This window comes from Ranitomeya variabilis, chromosome 7 (assembly GCF_051348905.1).
Source record: "Ranitomeya variabilis isolate aRanVar5 chromosome 7, aRanVar5.hap1, whole genome shotgun sequence".
NCBI lineage: Eukaryota > Metazoa > Chordata > Amphibia > Anura > Dendrobatidae > Ranitomeya > Ranitomeya variabilis.
Genome location: NC_135238.1, coordinates 91,104,693 through 91,125,276, shown reverse-complemented (window position 1 = coordinate 91,125,276; position 20,584 = coordinate 91,104,693). Strand labels below are relative to the sequence as shown.

At 43.5% G+C, this 20,584-nt stretch overlaps 1 protein-coding gene across 4 annotated transcripts in view; it reads right to left on the bottom strand.

Moving 5' to 3' along the window:
* PMS1 (PMS1 homolog 1, mismatch repair system component) overlaps window positions 1-20,584 on the bottom strand; it is a 440,797-nt gene that overhangs the window by 92,509 nt on the left and 327,704 nt on the right. For 2 of the 4 annotated variants that reach the window (XM_077275414.1, XM_077275413.1), the window contains one exon: window positions 8,674-9,150. The exons of the other annotated variants lie outside the window; for them this stretch is intronic. In XM_077275414.1, the coding sequence (XP_077131529.1) occupies window positions 8,674-9,150 (477 nt within the window). The remainder of the gene's footprint in view (window positions 1-8,673; window positions 9,151-20,584) is intronic. 4 annotated transcript variants of the gene reach the window in all.

Genomic DNA, 20,584 nt, shown 5'->3' with positions numbered 1-20,584 from the left:
CAGAGTTCGGTAAAGTTGTTTCCCAGGACACTGGCAAAGGAGCTCCCCTCATCAACAAGGAAAATCTGGTGAGAGAGTTCCGAATTCTTGATAGTCGAAGGCAGCGGTCCTCTTAGGATTTTTCTCCTCCCCCGCCCACCCCCACACACGACCGCATCCACTCCTCAGCCTCAGCCGGAGTTGTGAAAAAGGAAGAAGAGCCCTGGTACACCACCCTGAGCGTGGCAGGGTAGAGCATTGAATAGAAGATGTTTTTCTCTCTGAGCCGTTTTTTGATCTCCATAAACTGAGACCGTTGTTTTTGCAATTCCATGGAGAAGTCTGGGAACACAGAGATAGTGGCATTGTTATACTTGATAGGACTTTTTTGTCTAGCCATGCGAAGGGCGGTGTCTCTGTCCCTGCAATTAAGAAGACGTGCCAGAAAGGGTCTCGGCGGAGCGCCGGGAGGGGGAGGCCTGGTCGGTATTCTGTGGGCTCTTTCCACTGTAAAGGTGGTGGAGAACTCATCTCCCAAAGTATCCTTGAGCCAACCCTCCAGGAATTTTTCGGGGTGTTGGCCCTCCGACCGCTCCGGCAGGCCAATGATGCGGATATTATTCCGTCGCAGTCTGTTTTCGAGATCATCCGCCTTCTGTTTCCATGCATTTATAGAGCCAGCTACCTTTGTCAATTTAGTCTCCATAGGCCCATAATTATCTTCCAAGCGAGACACACGTGATTCAACCTCTGTAATACGACCCCCCATGGATTGCATGTCTTGTCGAAGGCGCCCCACCTCAGAGTGCACCTCCTCTATCTTCCCAGATAGTGATGTCCTGGTCAGAGATATAGCTTGCATCAATTGCTCAGATGCCTGCTTCAGGGTCAAGTCCTCCTGATCCCCGTCCTCTTCACCATCAGAGGCATAGTTCTTTGATTGGTTTTCAAGTCTGCTCATAGGCGAAGGAATATTTTTTTTTGGACATATATTATCAGGAGGATCCGAACGTCGTGCAAACTTTTTAAGCTTTTCAGCTGTGCCCGAGGTTTTAGAGCGGCTCATAATGAGTATTATGAATTAAAATAGCACTGTAGCAGGATATGGCCACCGCCTGGTTAATAAGCCAATAAGTCACAATGTGCACACAGCCAGCAAGGTCCGTCTTGTGTCACCTTGCCGAAACAGCAGTATGTTACAGGTCTCACCACCATGGGTACAGAGAGGGGAGAATCCCAGAAGCAGTTCCCACCACAGATAGGGCACAGTTTCTATAATATTTGTAGGCTCTGTCACCCAGCAGCTGCCGAGCACAAGCAATAGGGCCGGCTGTCAGCAGGTCGCGGTGGATTTATAACCCCCGTCTGGGTAGCAGTGCAGGGGAAAAGTCTTAATGGTGTGGGCGGCACCGGAGCCAGTCGGCGCTATGTGATTATAGTGTGGTAGTAACGAGGGGGAGTACGGGGTCCGTCTTCCAGGACTCACACCGCACGGTCCCCCCCCCGTACCTTTGTAAGCTGTGGCAAGCTTCCGCCAGCTCCCTCCTGAGCCTCGGGACTCGCTTCGCAACTTCTGCCTCCAATGCGCGTTGTAAGGAAAATGGCCGCCGCCTCCTGCTGTCTCTGTCCTCCGTCCGCGCGTCTCGGGGATCTCACCCGTCCGAAGCCGCACCTCGCGCCCTCTCAGAAGCCCGGGACCCCCAGGCACCCAGAGGAGTCCAGCGGTATTCACCAGATCACTCCGGGGTAAGTATAAATCTTAGTATTTTTTCAGGATTATGGGAGCTCCAGCCTGGTGCGTCTGCTCAGCTCCTTTACATCGCCACGCCCCTCTTTTTGTTTCTTGTTCTGCTTCTTGGCGGGCTCTTTCTGCTTCTTGCTCTGCTTGCAGGCGGGCTCTTTCTGCTTCTTGGCAGGCTCTTTCTGCTTCTCTATCTGCTTGCAGGCGGGCTCTTTCTGCTTGCAGGCGAGCGCTTTCTGCTTCTTGGTCTGCTTGTCTTAACTTTAACTGCATCTCTTGTGCAGCGAAGGAGGATCTTACTTTCGCCGCCTCAGCTTCTGCACGGGCGAGGGCGACAGACCTTTTCGATGAAGACTTGCTAGAGCGGCTTGTTTGAGACCTCGTCCCGAGTGAAGATGCTCGGCTTGCAGACATTTTGTGTCTGTTTGCAGGCTGTAGGACGTCTCAGAGCGGGTAGGAATGACTTCAGCGTGGGCTGAGACATGTCGTGCTTGGTGGGCTGCACTCTCGGTACTTGTGACTGTATGGTGGCCGCTGCGGTATCTGCAGGCAGTGCGGTGAGGGTACAAGCGGCTCCTTAATTTGTATTCGCTATCGCTGGCGTCTAGCCTCGATTTTATTGCTATCGCTGGAGTCTAGCTTCCGTTTTACTGCTATCGCTGGCATCTAGCATCCGTTTTACTGTTCTGTCTTCATACACGTTGATACGGTGTGTGATCCCACATACGGCATAAACCACTTCTGTCTCCCAAATAAGCAGATTGTTCTCTGTAGTCTAACTTGTTTATTGGTAAACATGAGCGCGGTAAAACTATAAGAATACAAATTATATGGGTAAGTATTGGGCAAATAATAACACGACTGCAACTAACAGGGAAAACATACAGTATGGTGCAACTGGTATAACTACATACAGTAAGTCCCTGGTAATCACATTTCCTGTGTACTGGCTGCTATACAGTTAATCACATTCTGTACAACACTACATTGCAAGAACAGGGATAATGATCTTACCGGATAAACTTAACCAGGATGGCAAGCAAGTGAGGTAGTTCCAACACAGCAGATTAACACGTGTGTCCAGGGAATTACACAGAGAGAAAATGGAGGTTCCTCATCCCAAAATGCCTTGGTGCAACCCACAATGCAACACTCTAATTATTACTAAAAAAACACAGGTTATAAATTTAACCACCACTGGGTGGTGCTATAACACAGCAAAACCAAAACTATGGTACTAAAACTTTTTAATGGATAATATGAACCACACTGTCCTATTAGAATGGACAGAACAACAATGACCCCAAACATACTTCAAGAAGAACCCAGAAATGGATGGAAATAAGAGTTCTGAAGTGGCCAGAAGTTAGTCCGGATTTAAATCCCATTGAATACCTGTGAAAGATCTTAAAATTACTGTTGAGAGAAGGCTCCATTCAAATAAGAGAGACCTGGAGCAGTTTGTAAAAGAAGAGCAGTTGAAAATCCCAGTTGAGAGGTGTAAAAAGCTTGTTGATAGTTATAAGAAGTGATTGTTTTCATTTATTAATTACAAAGGGTGTGCAACTAAATATTAAGTTGAGGGTGCCAACAATTTTGTCTGGCTCATCTTTGGGGTTTTGTGTGAAATTATGTTCAATTTGCCTTTTTTCAGTCTCTTTGCTTTGTTCCAATACGCACAAAAGAAATAAACATGTGTATAACAAAATATGTGCGATTGCAATAATTTTCTGGGAGAAATACTTTATTTTCTGAAACAATTCCAAGAGTGCCAACACTTTTGGCCATGACTGTATATGTAAATATAGTTATAACAGTGTAGACAAAACACGAAACACTAACATTGATATGTTGTAGCAGGATGGACCTTCTGACCATAACTGTCCCTCAAGGACTACTGTTCTGAGCTGCTCAAAAGACAACTCGAGAATACAAGCCTTAAGCCTAATATTTTGAGTTATCGGAGTGCAGCCTCTGAACATTCCATAAACAGTTTCGTCTGATGGTATTGTTTAAGTAAAATATTCTAAGGTGGTCATCTATAGGTACAATGTATTTTCCACCTATCCATTTGGCCAAAATTTGGGAGAGCAAATGACAGGCTGTTTTTATCCATGCCCCTTTCCTGACAAGCCAGGTAATGCTTTACTATATTGTAATCTTTTGTTGAACAAGAGACACTGATGTGTTACTTACTGGGTGGCTTGCTTTAGTGATTTTATCAAAACTACAACAAGCATCACAGTAAATGACAAAATTAAAGTTTCTTATACTTCACTCAGATGGGGTAGCAAAATCCTGGTGATAGATTTATTTTAATAAAATAATATGTACCCAGCTCCAAAGGGAGCATTGGCTTTCACTATTTAACCTATGTACAGGAATGTAGCTTCAGGTTGAAGCCATAAAATAGACATGGCTTAGAAAATATACCTCAGGAAGTTTATTTCTGGAACCAGAAAAAAATAATTTTTTCAGCTTTAGCAAATAAAGAATTAGGTCTGAGACTTTGGAGTACAGTACATACGTGTTAGATGTTGAATCATAATTGGGCAACTAAACCAAGATGACATATAGATTGACAACAACATAAAGCCCCTTTTTATCTCAGAATACGCCATTAACGCCAAAAATATGCCAAAACTTGGAAAAACAGCTGGAGCATTGCTTAGTCCCGAAGGATATCCCAAGTTACTTATAGTGACCGTCAGGTGTATTAAATGCTATGTTCCACTTGTCCCTGGTATGGATCAGGTGAATTACTCCCCTGAGATCAAATCTGGTGAACTAACGGACTTCCAATAGCTGGTTTTAGAGATCAGGAATGAGTGGCAGAGGATACTGATTCTTTATAGTAATTTTGCTACCGGTAGTCAATGGTCTTAGACCACCATCTTTTTTAACCAACAAAGAAGAAAACTGCCCCAATAGGTGACATGGTAGGTCTGGTACATCTTTTTTTACAGACCATCTGCTATATATTCTTTTACAGCTTGATGTTTTGGATATAAAGATTATATCATATATCCTTGGGGAGGCAGGAGATTGGTAACATACTAATAATATAATAAAATCCTGTGAGAGGTTAATTTTTATGATTCAGACACAGAAAACATCAAGAAAATTTCCAAATATTTCAGGAAAACCTCTGGGTAAGACTTTAGACAAATTTAAAGATAAGAACATTATGACACTATGGAATCCAGAATACAATTTTGCCATGATGTCAGTCAATAACATTGTGTACCCAACCAAGGCATGCTCAAGACTAGAACTGCTGACAGGTTTTCAAGGTATGAAAAAATGAAATGGACTCAAAATGTAATGCATCAGTAAGCAACAACACTCTTACTGATATACACTATGAGCCCTAGGTGGAGGTGCAAAGTCAGTAGAGTGTTCCGGTTCATTATCAGTAGTCTGAAATACAGTGGACAACTTTCAATAAAGATTAAAAAAAAAATTGGCCACCAAAAAATGGTCAAGTAAATTCTCCTTCAGTTTTGAAATAGTGGGCGGTGCTGCAGTGGCATGGGTTGAGTGGTTTCATAATGGTGAGTTCGCACGGCAAGGTCCTAAAGCAACTGGAATCGGCCCTCTATTTGACTAACCATTGTTTAGGAGTGATCCATAAATTTTGCCAAGTTAAACCATGAAGTGGTCATGTACGTGGGCGTCTGGCAGATCTCAGTAGGGTTTCAATGGATAGACTAGCTACTGTCAAAGTTCCATGGAACCCCTGAGCTTCACAATTTAACTCCTGCAGAGAAATGTGGACTCAAACAGGGGCCTTGAGTTGAGTCCACAAAGTAGCTGCTGGCTGATGGAGCAGACTGGTAGAAAAGTCAGGTAACCAAATCAGAATTAGGAGGTACAGATAAGGGACAAAATCATGATTGAAATAGTGAGTAAATGGGTCGAGATCTGAAATAGCAATAAGCACTAAAACAGCAGGAGCACAGCAGAGGTGTGGACCAGATAAAGAAGTAATTATAACTGACAGTGGGAGACAGATTCAAGAGTATAAAAAGTACCTATCTCCAATTTGGGGATGCCCTTTTTAAAGTAACTTATTTTTTTAATTGTTCTTTAATTACTAAAGCAATGGCCAGACATAGAATTGCAATTTTTCTAAAAATAAAAATTTCAGAGATCTGTAACTTTTACATTTTTCTGTTGACTTAGCCCTATGAAGGCTTGTTTTTGATGTTACTGGATGTATATTTTTTACATCATTCTGCCATACAAATTTTTTTGTAAGTTGAAGTCACAAAAAGATTCCATTTGTATATGAGAAGAAAGTGAGTTGACGGGAAGTGGTTTAGTTAGAGGCAAACAGCAAAGTTTAACCCCTTAGTGACAGAGACAATTTTGTCGTTATTGTCCAAGCCAATTTTTACAATTTTGACCACTGTCACTTCATGAGGTTATATGTTGTGAATTAGACTTTTTGGCCCCCTCTTGTGGTTACTAGTGATATGACTCTGGGATTGTCTTTCCTCAGTTTGGCACCCACCTGGGTCGTTAGTCCAGGGGTGTTGCTATATAAACTTCCTGGATCCTTAGTCCAGTGCCTGGCATCGTTGTAATCAGATCCTTTCTGTTTGCTCCTGTCTGCTGGTTCGTGCAAAATTAAGCTAAGTCCTGCTTCTTTGTTTTTTGGTTATTTGCTTTGCTCTTATTTTTGGTCCAGCTTGTACTAATTTTGATTCCTGACTTTGCTGGAAGCTCTAGGGGGCTGGTGTTCTCCCCCCAGGCCGTTAGACGGTTCGGGGGTTCTTGAATATCCAGCGTGGATATTTTGATAGGGTTTTTGCTGACCATATAAGTCATCTTACTATATTCTGCTATTAGTCAGTGGGCCTCTCTTTGCTAAATACCTAGCTCATTCTTACGTTTGTCTTTTCCTCTTACCTCACCGTTATTATTTGTTGGGGGCTTGTATCCAACTTTTGGGGTCTTTTCTCTGGAGGCAAGAAAGGTCTTTCTTTTCCCTTCTAGGGTTAGTTAGTTCTCCGGCTGGCGCGAGACGTCTAGAACCAACGTAGGCACGTTCCCCGGCTGCTGCTATTTGTGGTGCTAGGATTAGATATATGGTCAGCTCAGTTACCACTGCCCTATGAGCTGGTTTTTTGTGTTTGCAGACTTAGTAATTATTTCTGAGACCCTCTGCCATTGGGGTCATAACAGTTATAGCCCTGGAATGCTTCAATGGATCCCACTGATTCAGAGACTCTTTTTCCGTGACAAATTGTACTTCATGTTAGTAGTAAAATTTCTTTGATATGACTTGCGCTTATATATGAAAAAAAACAGAAATTTGGCAAAAATGTGGCAACTTTCAAACTTTTACTTTTTGTACCCTTAAATCAGAGAGTCATATTGCACAAAATAGTTAATAAATAACATTTCCCACATGTCTACTTTAAATCAGCACAATTTTGGAAACATAATTTTGTTTTGTTAGGACATTATAAGGGTTAAAAGTTGACCAGCGATTTCTAATTTTTCCAACAAAATTTACAAAACCATTTTTTTAGGGACCACCTCACATTTGAAGTGAGTTTGGGGGGTCAATATAACAGAAAATAACCAAAAGTGACACCATTCTAAAAACTGCACCCCTCAAGGTGCGCAAAACCCCATTCAAGAAGTTTATTAACCCTTCAGGTGCTTCACGAGAACTAAAGCAATGTGGAAGGAAAAAATGAACAGGTTACTTTTTTCACAAAAAATTTACTTTAGCCCCAAATGTTTTTATTTTCAAAAGCTTAACAAGAGAAAATGAACCACAAAATTTGTTGTGCAATTTCTCCTGAGTACACCAATATCCCGTATGTTGGGGAAAGCGACTGTTTAGGCGCATGGCAGGGCTCAGAAGGGAGGGAGCACCATTTGACTTTTTGAACCCAAAATTGGCTGGAATCAATGGTGGGTGCCATGTCGCGTTTGGGGACTTCTGATGTACCTTAACAATGAAAACCCTCCAATTCTAACTTCAACCCTAACACAGCCTTACCCCTGACCTTAATACTGACCCTATCCCTAATCTCAACCCTTACCCTAACCACAACCCTAGCCCCAACTCCAACACCACCCTAACCCTAACACTCCAACCGTCATAACCTCAACACAATCCTAACCCCAACATCACAACCGTAACCCCAACACAACCGTAACCCAAACACAACCCTAACCCTAACTCAAGACCCAACCCCAAACCTAACCCAAGCCCCAACCCTAACGGAAATAAATACATTTTTTTAGTTTACTATTTTTACCTAAGGAGGTGATAAAGGGGGGTTTGATTTACTATTTTTTTTATTTTGATCACTGTGATAGTGTCTAATCACAGTGATCAAACTGAACAACTAGGAAAAATCTATTGTTGCCGGGTGTCGGCTGGCAGATCTCAGCGGGTACACTGCGCCCGCCATTTTGTTCCCGGAAGAAGACGCTGAGGGCCAGTAGACAGAGCCTGAGGGTCAATGGACACCGGAGGTACCGGTGGGGGGCTCGAGGGACCCCATTTCTCTCTCCTCTGGTATGCTAGATCATATCAGAGGAGAGAGAAATGATGCGAAATATGACTTTTTTTTTGCAACTGTCGTTATTCCGTGACTAACAGTGATTACGAAACTGGTGAAAACCGACCCGAATCATATCTCCGGTAGCCGAGACTCCGGAGATTTTCCGATGCTGGGGGGAGTTATGGCCTTATTTCTCAGTGCCATTAAAAAGTGGCACTTAACTGCCACTGGGTACTTAAAAGTACCCTTAACTGCCGCCGTTAAAAGGCGTATCAGCGGTCGTTAAGGGGTTAAGGTTATATGAATCTACACAATTTTTAACTGTGAGAGGGCTGAAAAAAAGAAAATGTAACAGATATTATAAGTTTCAAAAGCTCAGTCTTAGACCTATACAATAATAAAAGCACTGATTAGGCATTCTACCTTTCATTTAATATAATCGGCAACTCCAACTTTTCCACGGAAATTTTATGGTTTTCTGCAAGTCGTTTATACAGCAAGGCTTCTTCCACTCTGTATGGGTTCAGTAAAGCGATATCCTTATTTGATGCCACAATCCAAGCACCAGGCAGATTAAGTTTAGTAATCAAGGTAATTTCCTCAAATTCAAGCATTTCTTTTCTTCCAAGCTTGAAAAGGTTTTGCTTTAAGTTATACACACTAAAAGATATTTTGACTGTTTTGATAGCAGGCACCACATTTTTCTTCTCAATTTGAGAATAAAACAACTTATCTAAAATTTGCTGATTTGACATCGGAGTTTTCAGTTTAACTTTTTGAGCAGGGCTTTTGGCCAGCATCTGTTTCAGTCGCTTTCCGTTCTTATGCATGGCTTCCCCTGTAGCTTTTGCAGTCTGCATCTTGTACCTTTGCAAGTCTGTAGCTGCTTTTTCTTCATATCTGCATATAAAAATGCTATGTTAAATAAATCGGGAGATAAATTCACTGTAAACACATTTAATTTTTAACTCTATGTTTAGTTTTTTTCATAAAAATTGCATGCAGCTTTGAAATTGCATGGATAGCTACTGATGTGTAACAAAACGTGTCTGTAACCACCCACTAAAAGCACAATTTTGTATTATGTAGAAAGTTGTTGGAGTGCATCCCTCCCATGACCGACAGTTTTTCTTGTTTCAGGCTTACAGAATGTACAGGAACAGATGTCAGTTATAGACCGCTTTGCTGAAGATCAGTCACACGGTTTCACAATACAAACTGCATACATTTTTAAATGGTTCTCTTAGATCTAATGAGCCAGGTGGAATTACTTTCAAAATCCATGTCAGAATAGCCATATAATCCTTAATTAAAAAAAAGAGTGGTAATTGTATGCAAGTCTTTGTAAACAAATGCATTTGGATCATGTACCCAATATATTCCTCTAGGAGAGGCGAGCACAACTTACTTTGGTCCAAGGGCCACATTGTCATACTGAACCAATCAGGGGCCGCACTAAAAATTAAAGTGGTAATACCTTCTGTGACATTTATGGCACATTGAAATTATATACCATAAATGTCTGATGTGTGCAGATTCTACTTAGAGGACTCCACCAATCAGGACCACCAATTTCATGGTATATTCAAAGTTTTTATGAGGATTTAGAAATAGATTGTGCTCCTAAATCCACATCACAAACAGTCACGTACTCTGTGAGCAAGTTTCTGCATGATTTGAATGGGAAAAGCTCCCAGAGCGCACACAGTACTATGATTTTCACATTATTTTGAACATTTCCCAGTAAAACCAATAGGAAACATATTCAGAATATTTTAAACAATTTTTAAGGTGGATTTTGCAGTAAAATATACTGTTAGATCCTTGTAAAAAATGAATTTACGGGGGGCGTGGCCTGCACCAGGAGCCGAGCAGACGTGCCTTGGACGAGCTCCTCGGTCCCTTTCAGAATATAGGGTGGAAATCTACCTTTTCACCCAGCGGACCCCGGACCAAAAGGCCCACAATATCCCACACACATCCGGGCTGACACACCTGCCGGTGCCCGGTACCGACGAGAGCCGGAACGCTTCCACTGCAAGCCGCCATCACTGCCCGTCGGCTGGAGCCCGGAGGTGGAGGCACACTGCTCCGGTGGCAGAGGAGCAGCGGGGAGAGTGCCGGCGCGAGGGAGCACGCCCGGGATCGCGGCGCTGCCCCGAGAAGATCCGGTGAGTGGGGAGCCGCTAGAGTGGGTGGACAGTAGCCACCAGAAGACGCGGTGGCCATCTTAACCCCGGAGCACTGCACTAGGGGGCAGGCGGACTGTGGCTCCGGTCACCAACGGGGAGACTCCGCTTCAACCCCTCAGTGGTCACTCACCTGCCGGTTCAGTACCCGAAGTGGGGCGTCCAGTTACGGCGCCTGCAGTTCCCTGGAGGCGCCATACACGCTCTCCCTCTCCCTGATCTCTCTTTTGGCGCCAATAGTCGCCATCTTGCAGGGAGACAAAAACACAGCCTGAGATCCAGCTCACCCCTTTAGGACAGCGCTGCAGTGCGCAATCTGCTGGACAATTGAAGGTCCCTAGGCCATCTCCTCATATAGGGAGGAGGGCATACTAGAGGAGGGGAGTATGCTGATGGGGGCTCAGGCTGCGTGATGTAGCTGCCCTGGCTCCGTGTGCCCCCCTCATGGCCAGATGTGACCAGCCATAACCCGCTGATATCTATGGGCAGAACCAAAAAACGTGTTGGACAGTCTCTAGATCCTTTAGCTCACTCAGAAGACATGGATCGCTTCATTACCACAAAAAAATCAGCAGAGGAACACCAGATCCCAGTCCTCTTCCAAGATCCCTGGGGATTGTTCCTCCTCACAGGACTCCCTAGCCTCTCACAGCTCTCCTGATAGAGCTACATATCAGGGGGATGATAAGCCTGAATTCCCAGATGATCTGACTATCCAGGACCTCAGTAAATTTATTAGAACTCTTCCCACCAAGAATGATTTAGAGACATTCGCTTGCAGAATTGAAAATTCTTATAAGAAGGAACTGCAGGTCCTAAAATCAGAATTTACCTCAAGAGTGGAAGATGTTGAGAAATCTCAGGAAATCATCTTACAGGAACTTCAAACACACAGAGAGGTTCTAGTAAACCATACTATGAGACTAGAGCAAATGGCTACAGGGTTAGAGGACTTAGGGAACTGCAACAGACGCAATAACATCAGAATCCGGGCCTCCCTGAGTCTATTAGCCCAACTGATCTAGACAGTACAGTCCAAAAACTGTTCCTTGAGGTCTTAAACGACAAAGGTGCAAGTTCCATAGAATTTGACCGGATCCATAGATCCCTCGGACCCAAACCGCAATCAGACTCAAGACCAAGAGACGTCATATGCAGAATACATTATTATAAAATCAAAGAAACCATCATGTTTGCTGCTAGACGGAAAGGCTCCATTACCTTCTGTGGAGCACAGATCTTAAAATAATCAGATTTGTCTAGGCGGACCCTACAACTAAGAAGAGCTCTGCGTCCAATTTTATCCCTCCTTAAAGAAAAAGACATTCTATACAAATGGGGATTCCCATTTCAACTGATTGCTTTTAAAGGCGGGAAATCAGCAATCTTTTGCAATCTGGGAGACTTGGCCACCTTCCTGGGAACTTTCGAACTACCGCTGACTGAGCTTCCTGACTGGCCAAGGCCCCTTCAGCTTCTGGATATCCCGCCCAGATGGTTGAAATCTCCTCACTCCAAGCAATCTAAAAAGAATGTCTCAGCTCCTTATCAAACCTGAGGGGGCACCTCTGTTCCTCATCTTGTTTGAAGTTTTTCGTCCGACATATTTATGTTCCAACAGGATACCCAGACTTTTGATCCGATGTGTACTTGGTTTGCCCGTGCTTATATGTACGGTTGGTTGTCATCTCTGTAGATGCTCCGGTTTCTTACTTATGATGATGTAAGAGGTCTAACTTTCCTCCAAACAATTAACTATAAGTAGTTAGAACTTAAAACTTGGATTAAGAGGATCTAGATGTTGGGCGCTAGGCCCTCTTTCTTTTTAGTTTTGTTGACCTAAAACTGTTTATTACCTGTTTTTGGGGTGTCGGGGCCGTGGGGGTGGCGGGTGGAGTCCGGTTCTGACCATCGGCTTTTCCTCACTCAAATAGGCATGCTTGGTGGATATGGGACACACCACCACGCCACGACCTCTTCCTGTAGGTGTGCATACACCTCATATTGAATTTTGTTTTCTCGTTCTCTATTTGTTTGTCTCTATTTCTTCCCCCCCTTCTTTGTTGTCCAATTCTCAATTCCCCAGCCTATCCCCAACTCTGGATTCACTTATGAGTGCCCAGGGGACCCGGTTTCCGCACCCATATTACCAATTCCTTAAAAAGCACCTTGACTATGGCTGAGATCAAATTTTGTTCATATAATGTTAAGGGGCTCAACGTTCCAGAAAAGGGAAAACAGATCTTATACTCCAGCCATAAGCAACGTGTCTCAATTTTATTACTCCAGGAGACTCACTTTAAGACAGGGGTGACTCCTGTCTGTACATCCCCTTACTATCCAAAATGGTTTCATAGTACGAACCCCATGGTAAATCCAAGGGAGTATCCATTGGCTTTCACAGGTCCTTCCTCCCGGAGGTCCGTGGCTCGATGATTGAACCAGAGGGGAGATTTATTTTTTTAAAACTGATTTGGGGATCTCGTGAGCTTACTTTAGCGAATGTCTATTTTCCTAACCAGGACCAGCAGAAATTCGGCTACTCATGCAGAAAGCTCCTGGAGAATTTTGCAGGTGATTCGCCGATTGTCTTGGGAGGTGACCTCAATCTTCCAATGAACCCCTCAGTTGACGTGTCATCGGGTAAGTCCTCTTATCCCCTGTCTACTATCAAAAAGGTAAGAAAGCAGATGAGTGATCTACACCTGGTTGATGTGTGGAGGGTTCTCCATCCAGATACAAGAGACTACAGCTTCTACTCACAGGCACATTCCATCTACAGTAGAATTGATTATTTTTTTATATCCCATTCCCTGCTGGATTCGGGGGTGGGAGCAGAGGTGGGGTCGATGTTGAGGTCCGACCATGCACCTATTTATTTCTCAATAAAATTGGACACCTCAGTGAGGCCTGGATTCTCTTGGCGCCTAAATGAGAACTTATTGCGAGATCCGCTGTGTGCCTCAGAGGTGAAACGATCTATAGAGGGTTTTGTGGCGGACCATGCATCGGACCCCACGTCTCCTGCGATAAAATGGGAGGCCCTGAAGAGTGTTTTGAGGGGGGTCCTTATCTCCCACGGTGCCCGCCTCAAGAGGATCCGCATAGAAGAAATAGCTGATCTCTCTTCTAAAATTTCTAAACTTGAGTCACAACATAAACAAGATCTTTCCCCGGTTACCCTCTCAGACTTATCCACGACTAGACAAAAATTACTCACAATTCTAGACCAGAAGTCCCGATGCCTTAGAGAGAAAATTAGGAGTCGTTTTTATCACCTAGGGAACAAGAGCGGCAAATTCTTAGCAAGGGCCCTACATCCAAGAGGTCCGCGGACTTTCATCCCATTCATAAAAAACACTAAGGGTAAGGTAGCACATAGTACACGGGATATTTTGTCCAACTTTCATGACTACTATAACTCCCTTTATAATATAAAAGGTCACTTTGGGGATCTCCCGACTCACGCGTTCCATGATAAAATAAAATCTTATATTCAATCAAACAGGTTGCCCGCGGTCTCGGAGGAGTGTCTGATGGGGCTGGAGGAAGACTTCTCCTTAGAGGAGGTCACCTCGGTAATTGGAGATCTGAAGCCAGGTAAAAGCCCTGGCCCTGACGGCTATTCAGCGGGGTTTTATAAGCAATTTTCGGATCTTTTGAGCCCTCCATTTCTGGCCGCATGTAACTTTGTCGCCTCGGGGGGGGGGGTCGTTTCCCCCACAGGCTCTAGCCGCCCATATAACAATTATTCCAAAACCAGATAAAGATCCCTCCCTGTGTAGCAGCTATCGTCCCATTTCACTCATCAACATAGATGTCAAAATCTATGCCAAAATGATCGCTAAAAGATTAAGTGGTCTCTTGCCTCATCTGATTAACCAAGATCAGGTAGGATTTGTTCCGGGAAGAGAGGCTAGGGACAACACTATTAGATCCATCTCGTTGATAGACAGAGCAAACAGAACAGGGGACCTCATGTGTTTATTATCAATTGATGCCGAAAAGGCTTTCGATAGGGTGGGTTGGGATTTTATGTACCAAACACTAGAGGGTATTGGATTAAAGAGGAAAACGCTGAGGAGCATTATGGCTCTCTACGAGTCCCCATCTGCACAAATCAAAGTTAATGACTCCCTGTCGGACCCCCTCCACATTCGAAACGGTACAAGACAGGGGTGACCCCTATCACCCCTGTTGTATATACTAACCATGGAACACTTGGCCAATGCGATTCGTAATAATATATCAATCAAAGGGGTGCAGATCTCCTCGGAAGAACATAAGTTGGCTCTATTTGCAGATGATGTGCTCATGTATATCACCTCACCTTTAACCACTTTACCCAATGTCTTATTGGAGCTGCATCGCTTTGGCCAATTGAGCAATTTTAAAATTAATTCACACAAATCAGAAATGCTAAATATCTCTTTATCCCCTGCACTGGTCTCTCAATTACGATCCTTCCCTTTTAAATGGCGCCTTGATTCCCTCACATACCTGGGTATAGCTCTGACTGCCAAGTCGTCACAGCTGTACGAAACTAACCATAAAATAGCCCTCCGTAAAGCTGAGCTTGATCTGGAGCGATGGAATAGATTGCACCTGTCCTGGCTTGGTAGGATCAATACAATAAAAATGGATCTATTGCCACGTCTTCTCTATTTTTTTCAGACCATCCCTATGGTTCTGCCTGCTTCCTACTTTTCCAGACTCAAATCAGCAATTACAAGATATATTTGGTCGGGCAAACGCTCTCGCCTATCATACCAATTATTAAGCAGGCCTAAACAAGAGGGAGGTCTGAGCCGGCCTAATTTTCTGCTCTATAACCATGCCTCCATCGGAACCTGCTTACTAGAATTATATCATAATAAATTTTAAAAAAAGTGGGTGGACTTAGAGACAAAGATTTCAGTGGTCAACCCCAGAGTTAACATCTGGCTGGAGGGGGGTGCGGGGGCTCAGGGGGGGGGAGTCTCCCCTTCCTTACTAGAAATCTGATTCTTTTTGTCAAACGCAATAACCTAAAGCTTAATATGTCATCTATACCAGGCCCCTTGACCCCGATCTCTGACAATCCGGATTTTCCTGCGGGCCTGAACAAAATCTTATTCCTTCATAAGCATAGGGATAGTCATCCAATAGTTTATGATTACATCACCCCTTCATCTGTAAAGCCTTTGCACTCCCTCTTTGAGGGATTGGAAATCCCGCCTGGGGTATGGCTACTTTATGAACAAATTAAAAGCTACGTTCTCGGGGTTTCCAAAGGGGTCGACCTTTTCCGACCACTTACTTCTTTCGAGTCGGCGTGTCTGGGTGGGGACCCTCCATCACACACAGTATCACTCCTATATAAAATGTTCCAGGGGCACCAGATTTCTACACTAGATCCTCCTGCTTTCTTTCAGAAATGGAAAATCGACTTGAATAAGTCGTTAATACCAGACGACAGGAATAGGAGTCTTCTCTATACACTTAGATCCTCACTGTGTGCGGACTACCAGGAGAGAGGTTATAGAATTTTGGCTCGGTGGTATAAATGTCCTGATAACATCCATTCTATGTTCCCAAATACCCCTGACACGTGCTGGAGATGTTGGAAGGAGAGGGGATCGTACATACACATTTGGTGGTCTTGCCCGTCCATTAGGGGTTTCTGGGAGGATGTATTTAACCTTCACAATAAGCTTTCTATGCACAAAGCCCGACCCACAATAGAGGTGGCCCTGCTGTCTATTTGTGAGCTTTCCGTGGCTAAATTCAAGAAAGGCCTCCTTAGACATTTCTTGACAGCTGCACGTAATTTAATACCTCGCTACTGGAAGCAGACGAATACCCCTTCAAGATCCGAACTTGTGGTAGAGCTGAACCACCTCTTTAGAATGGAGCAACTGGTTGGTCAGGACTCCGGGACTTTGGACAAGGTCCTAAACATATGGGCCCCTTGGATAATGTTTAGGAAGACCGCGGGTCTGACCGTATGGCTCAGTGGAGTTTCTGACTCAAATCATTACATTTTTTTTTTTTTATGGATAAGGTCCCTAGGGCTGTGAGTCAATGTGTATTAATATCGACTCCAGACTGAGTTGGATGGGTTAGCGGAGTCCGGTTCCCCTCCCCCTCCCCCATTTTGTCTCTTCTTTTCTCTCTGTCTCTCCCCACTCTCTTCTCTTTGTACGTTAATTGTTGTATTAGTTATAAAGGTGTTATGGTTATGATTAGGAATTGATTTGGATAACTTACTCCGGCAATATATCTGAGCCTGGCAGTTAATCTGGGTTCCGGAGATATAGATCCACACTATGACTAGGACTATAAATATATTCCATCGTCATTGGTTACAATCTAATATATGGTTGAGGGGTGGGTGTCCCTGGGTGCCCACTCTAGAATCAACGCACTGATATATGGTTCTCTTTAAAGTGCTATTAACATAACTCTTTTTCCATAAGAAGACAATGGAGTCATGGTGTGGGATTTTGGAGTTATGTTTATTACATTCTCTCTTGGTTACAATGTTAGTAATTTGAATGTCATTTCAAGTTGTATCAATATGTTATTATCCTACTCCAATGATATTTGTAAAAGTGACTTCATTCAATAAACTTGATTTACACAAAAATGAATTTACTCTAAAAAAGAAGAGGTCATGAATGTACATGGCTCTCTACAATAGGATATGGGTTTTGTACTCACTGCCTAATATTTCACAACTCCCATAACCTACACTGACATGGAAGACCACCTGTCTAATTCACACTTTTCTGAAGTGCAAAACTGGCTTCAATACTCAAAACTCCTGATGTGTGAGGCATCCAGGGGTGTCTACACAAGGCACCATTACAAGCTGCCAGTCTCTGCTCCTCAGCTGCTGCCCCTACTCTTTTGTCTGTGTAGCTTCTCACCTATAGGTACGGTTGGGGGAGGATGCACAGAATGGTATTACAGGTCCCAAGAGGCCAAGTGGTCTAGAATCTGATGAAGTTCCTGGTACAGGATCAAAATGCATTTACTACATAGACTTGTATACAGGTAACATTGTTTTCTAGTTTTACTCTGACCAAGAAATAAGTAGTTCTAAACTGATGTATAGAAAAAGGTTTTGTTTTACACGAGGCAGCACTAAAAATATTCAATTATTTCCACTATTTTCTGTCTTCTTTAAAAAGTAAATAAACCATTGTGCTTTTTTCTGTATATATGAAGGCTCTCTAACTCCAAGCAAATTAGGGGTCGGGTCCTGAGATGCCGACCGATTGCTCAAACAACCTCCTTCCCCAAGAAGTGCACAGCTCCTGGCCGAACACACATACACGGCACAGTATGAATACAATAGAAAGAATGTGCTTATAGAATTTCTATTGTATTTGCACTCCACTCCATTTAAGCTCTCAGGCAGGTTGCTATTCTCATCCTGCTCCGAGCTGCGTAGTTCTCAGGAAAAGGGAAATTTGAGAGATCAGTGGTGGTCTCAGGACCAGAGTTGAGCAAGTAAGTTCAGAATCGGTCGCCAAATCTGAATTTGCCATCTTCATGCCAAATTTATGTTTGATGATAGGTTCCGAACATATTCAGTAATTTCTTCTCCCACTGACTCCAATAACTTTCAGCTGTGTTTGGCAAATATTGCAAAAACAATATTCACCACTGATCGTAATTGGAACCGAATTTTGAAAAATTCGCTCAACTCTACTCAGGACCTGGACATCCAGCTTGCAACAAAAAAGCACAGATAGATTTAAAAAAGGGCCCAAAGGTTTAGTTACTTATAAGGTTAGTTACTTTAGTCAGATAGTCCAAGGTCACGGGCAGGCAGCACAGATTCAAAGTTAGTAGCCGAGAGATCAAGTATAATCAAGAAGGCAAGCCTGGTTGTAACACATGGGACTAAACAGGAATAAGCCAATACAGCAACTAGAGACTGAGCTGGTAGGAACCTAAGTTTAGGTGAGAAATGGAGGGTGAAGTAATTTGATATTGCACTTGCTGGCAGGTAATAGGCCGGGGAAGCAGATCTCTGCCGGACAGAATGGATACAAAATCCTGCAGAGTTTGGCTGCACCCACCTATGACTCACAAACAGCTGAGCTGGAAGAGAAGCACCAGGCATCTCAAAGAAATGGACAGGTATTGGATGGAGCAGAGCAAAACACGAGGTGAGTAGGGCAGCACGTAGAAGGTGTGCGAGTGGTCGGTGTAACAGTATTTAAAATTGCACACAGATAAGGCTTGTATAGGGTATTGGTCACATACATGGAGTGCACAGTGTTTGGTTTAGAACCTATTAGTGACGTCCATACAATTAAATTAGGTGGGCTGCTCAGCACAATATAAGTGCACCCCACGAGGACAGATACCCTAGTTTACAAGGCCAACATTGATGGCACCCTAAATAAAAATATAACGTGCAAAACAGATACAATGTTTGTGAGGTATTGGTAGATATTTTGTCAAAAATACGCAAGTTTGCAACCAGCGTCAAGGGTCCCTTGTGGGTTTGCTGCATTTTGATAGTGCATGATAGTGCATTAGTTCTGTGACCTGGGTAGGTAAATACTGTTGCCCTTTTGCTGTGTTGATTGTACTCATTGATGATATTATGAAAGAAATGTAGCTCTCTGACAACAGCAGCACTCATGCAGCCGCACATAGGGAAAATGCCATCGCCATGTTTCACTATAGGTACCATGCAATTTTCTTTGTACTCCTCACCTTTGAGACATCATTCACAGTTTTGAAGCCACTAATTCCAAAATCATTTATGTTGGTCTCATCCCTCCAGGGTATAGAGTCACAGTAATCTTCATATTTTTCAGTATGGGCCCTGGCAAATTGCAGGTAGGCTTTTTTGACCAAGGCTTTAGTAGAGGCTGCCTTCATAGAGGACACCCATGCATGCCATACCTCTGCAGTGTATGCTATATTGTGTCCAGGATAAAAACACTCACAATGCTGGGGGCATGGCCTACACCCAGTCCATGCAGCAGCAGTAAGACTGAGCTCCCAGGGAAAAATCTAAAAAAGCTACTTCAAACCAGACTACTGAAGGAAGTAAGTGGCCATCCAGGTTCATCAACCCACCTGGACTACAAAGATGCCGCCTATGGGCACCAAAGACCCCAAAGTAGAAAGAGATTCCCCCAAGAAAGTTGCGGTATACAGCAAACTCCCTCAGCCTGAGGGTAAAGTACAACATGGCCCGAGAGACCCACAGGACAAAGTGAAGGCTGTAACCCCTGTCCAAGAGCCATTTCCAGTGCTACCAACATCTAAAAAGAGCTGTCTGAAAAAAGGAAAAGATAGGACATCAAAGCAACTACACTCACAGAGAGTGCTGCAACAGAGGGGAGAACATGCACTTAGATGCCTGAGCCCACCTCTCCAGACACCTGTGATTCTCGCAGTCACACAGATCAAGCAAAGCAAGGTGCTGTCAGGGAGCTGGGCTAAGTCACTTACTTTACAGTCAGAGGCACAGTCTGCTCCCCCATACCAGCTGCAGACAAGGCACAGGACTTTACAGCAAGCAGAGGAAAGAATGACATCAAGCAGATCCTCATGGAGCACAAACCTCCTGCACAAGTGAGGACAGTCGCAGATATCAGCTTTCACAGACAGAGGGAACAGAAATGGAAGTACAAACCCCTCAAAAACAAAGTGTTAAAAGAAAAACACTGGAATCAAGCAGTGCCTTACTTAAAGGGGCAGCTGCAGCAGAGGAGGTTTATGACCAAGATGAAGAAGATTCTAAATACTCATCTTCCTCACATAGTCCAAACAAGCAGAGAATAAGAAGGGATTTTACTGACTCACCTAATGTAACATCATTCACCATACCATCGCACGTCAGAAAAAAATCAAGCCGACCCATGGGAGAATATTAGACCAATAGGGAAGAATTTATCAACAGAAGAGTATATAACTGAAGCCCATAAAGCATTTGGCAAGTCAATTCAAATAAGCATAGAAAAGCAATTTAATATTATCCAAAACTCAATAGAAAATATTAATACAATACTGGAAGTGTACGATATAAAGATAAATAACATGAAACAAGCCATGGAATCAACTTATAAGGACCAGAAAGAGCTGAGCAAGGAAATAAAAAATCTAACAGCAAATATGGCAGATCTGGAGGA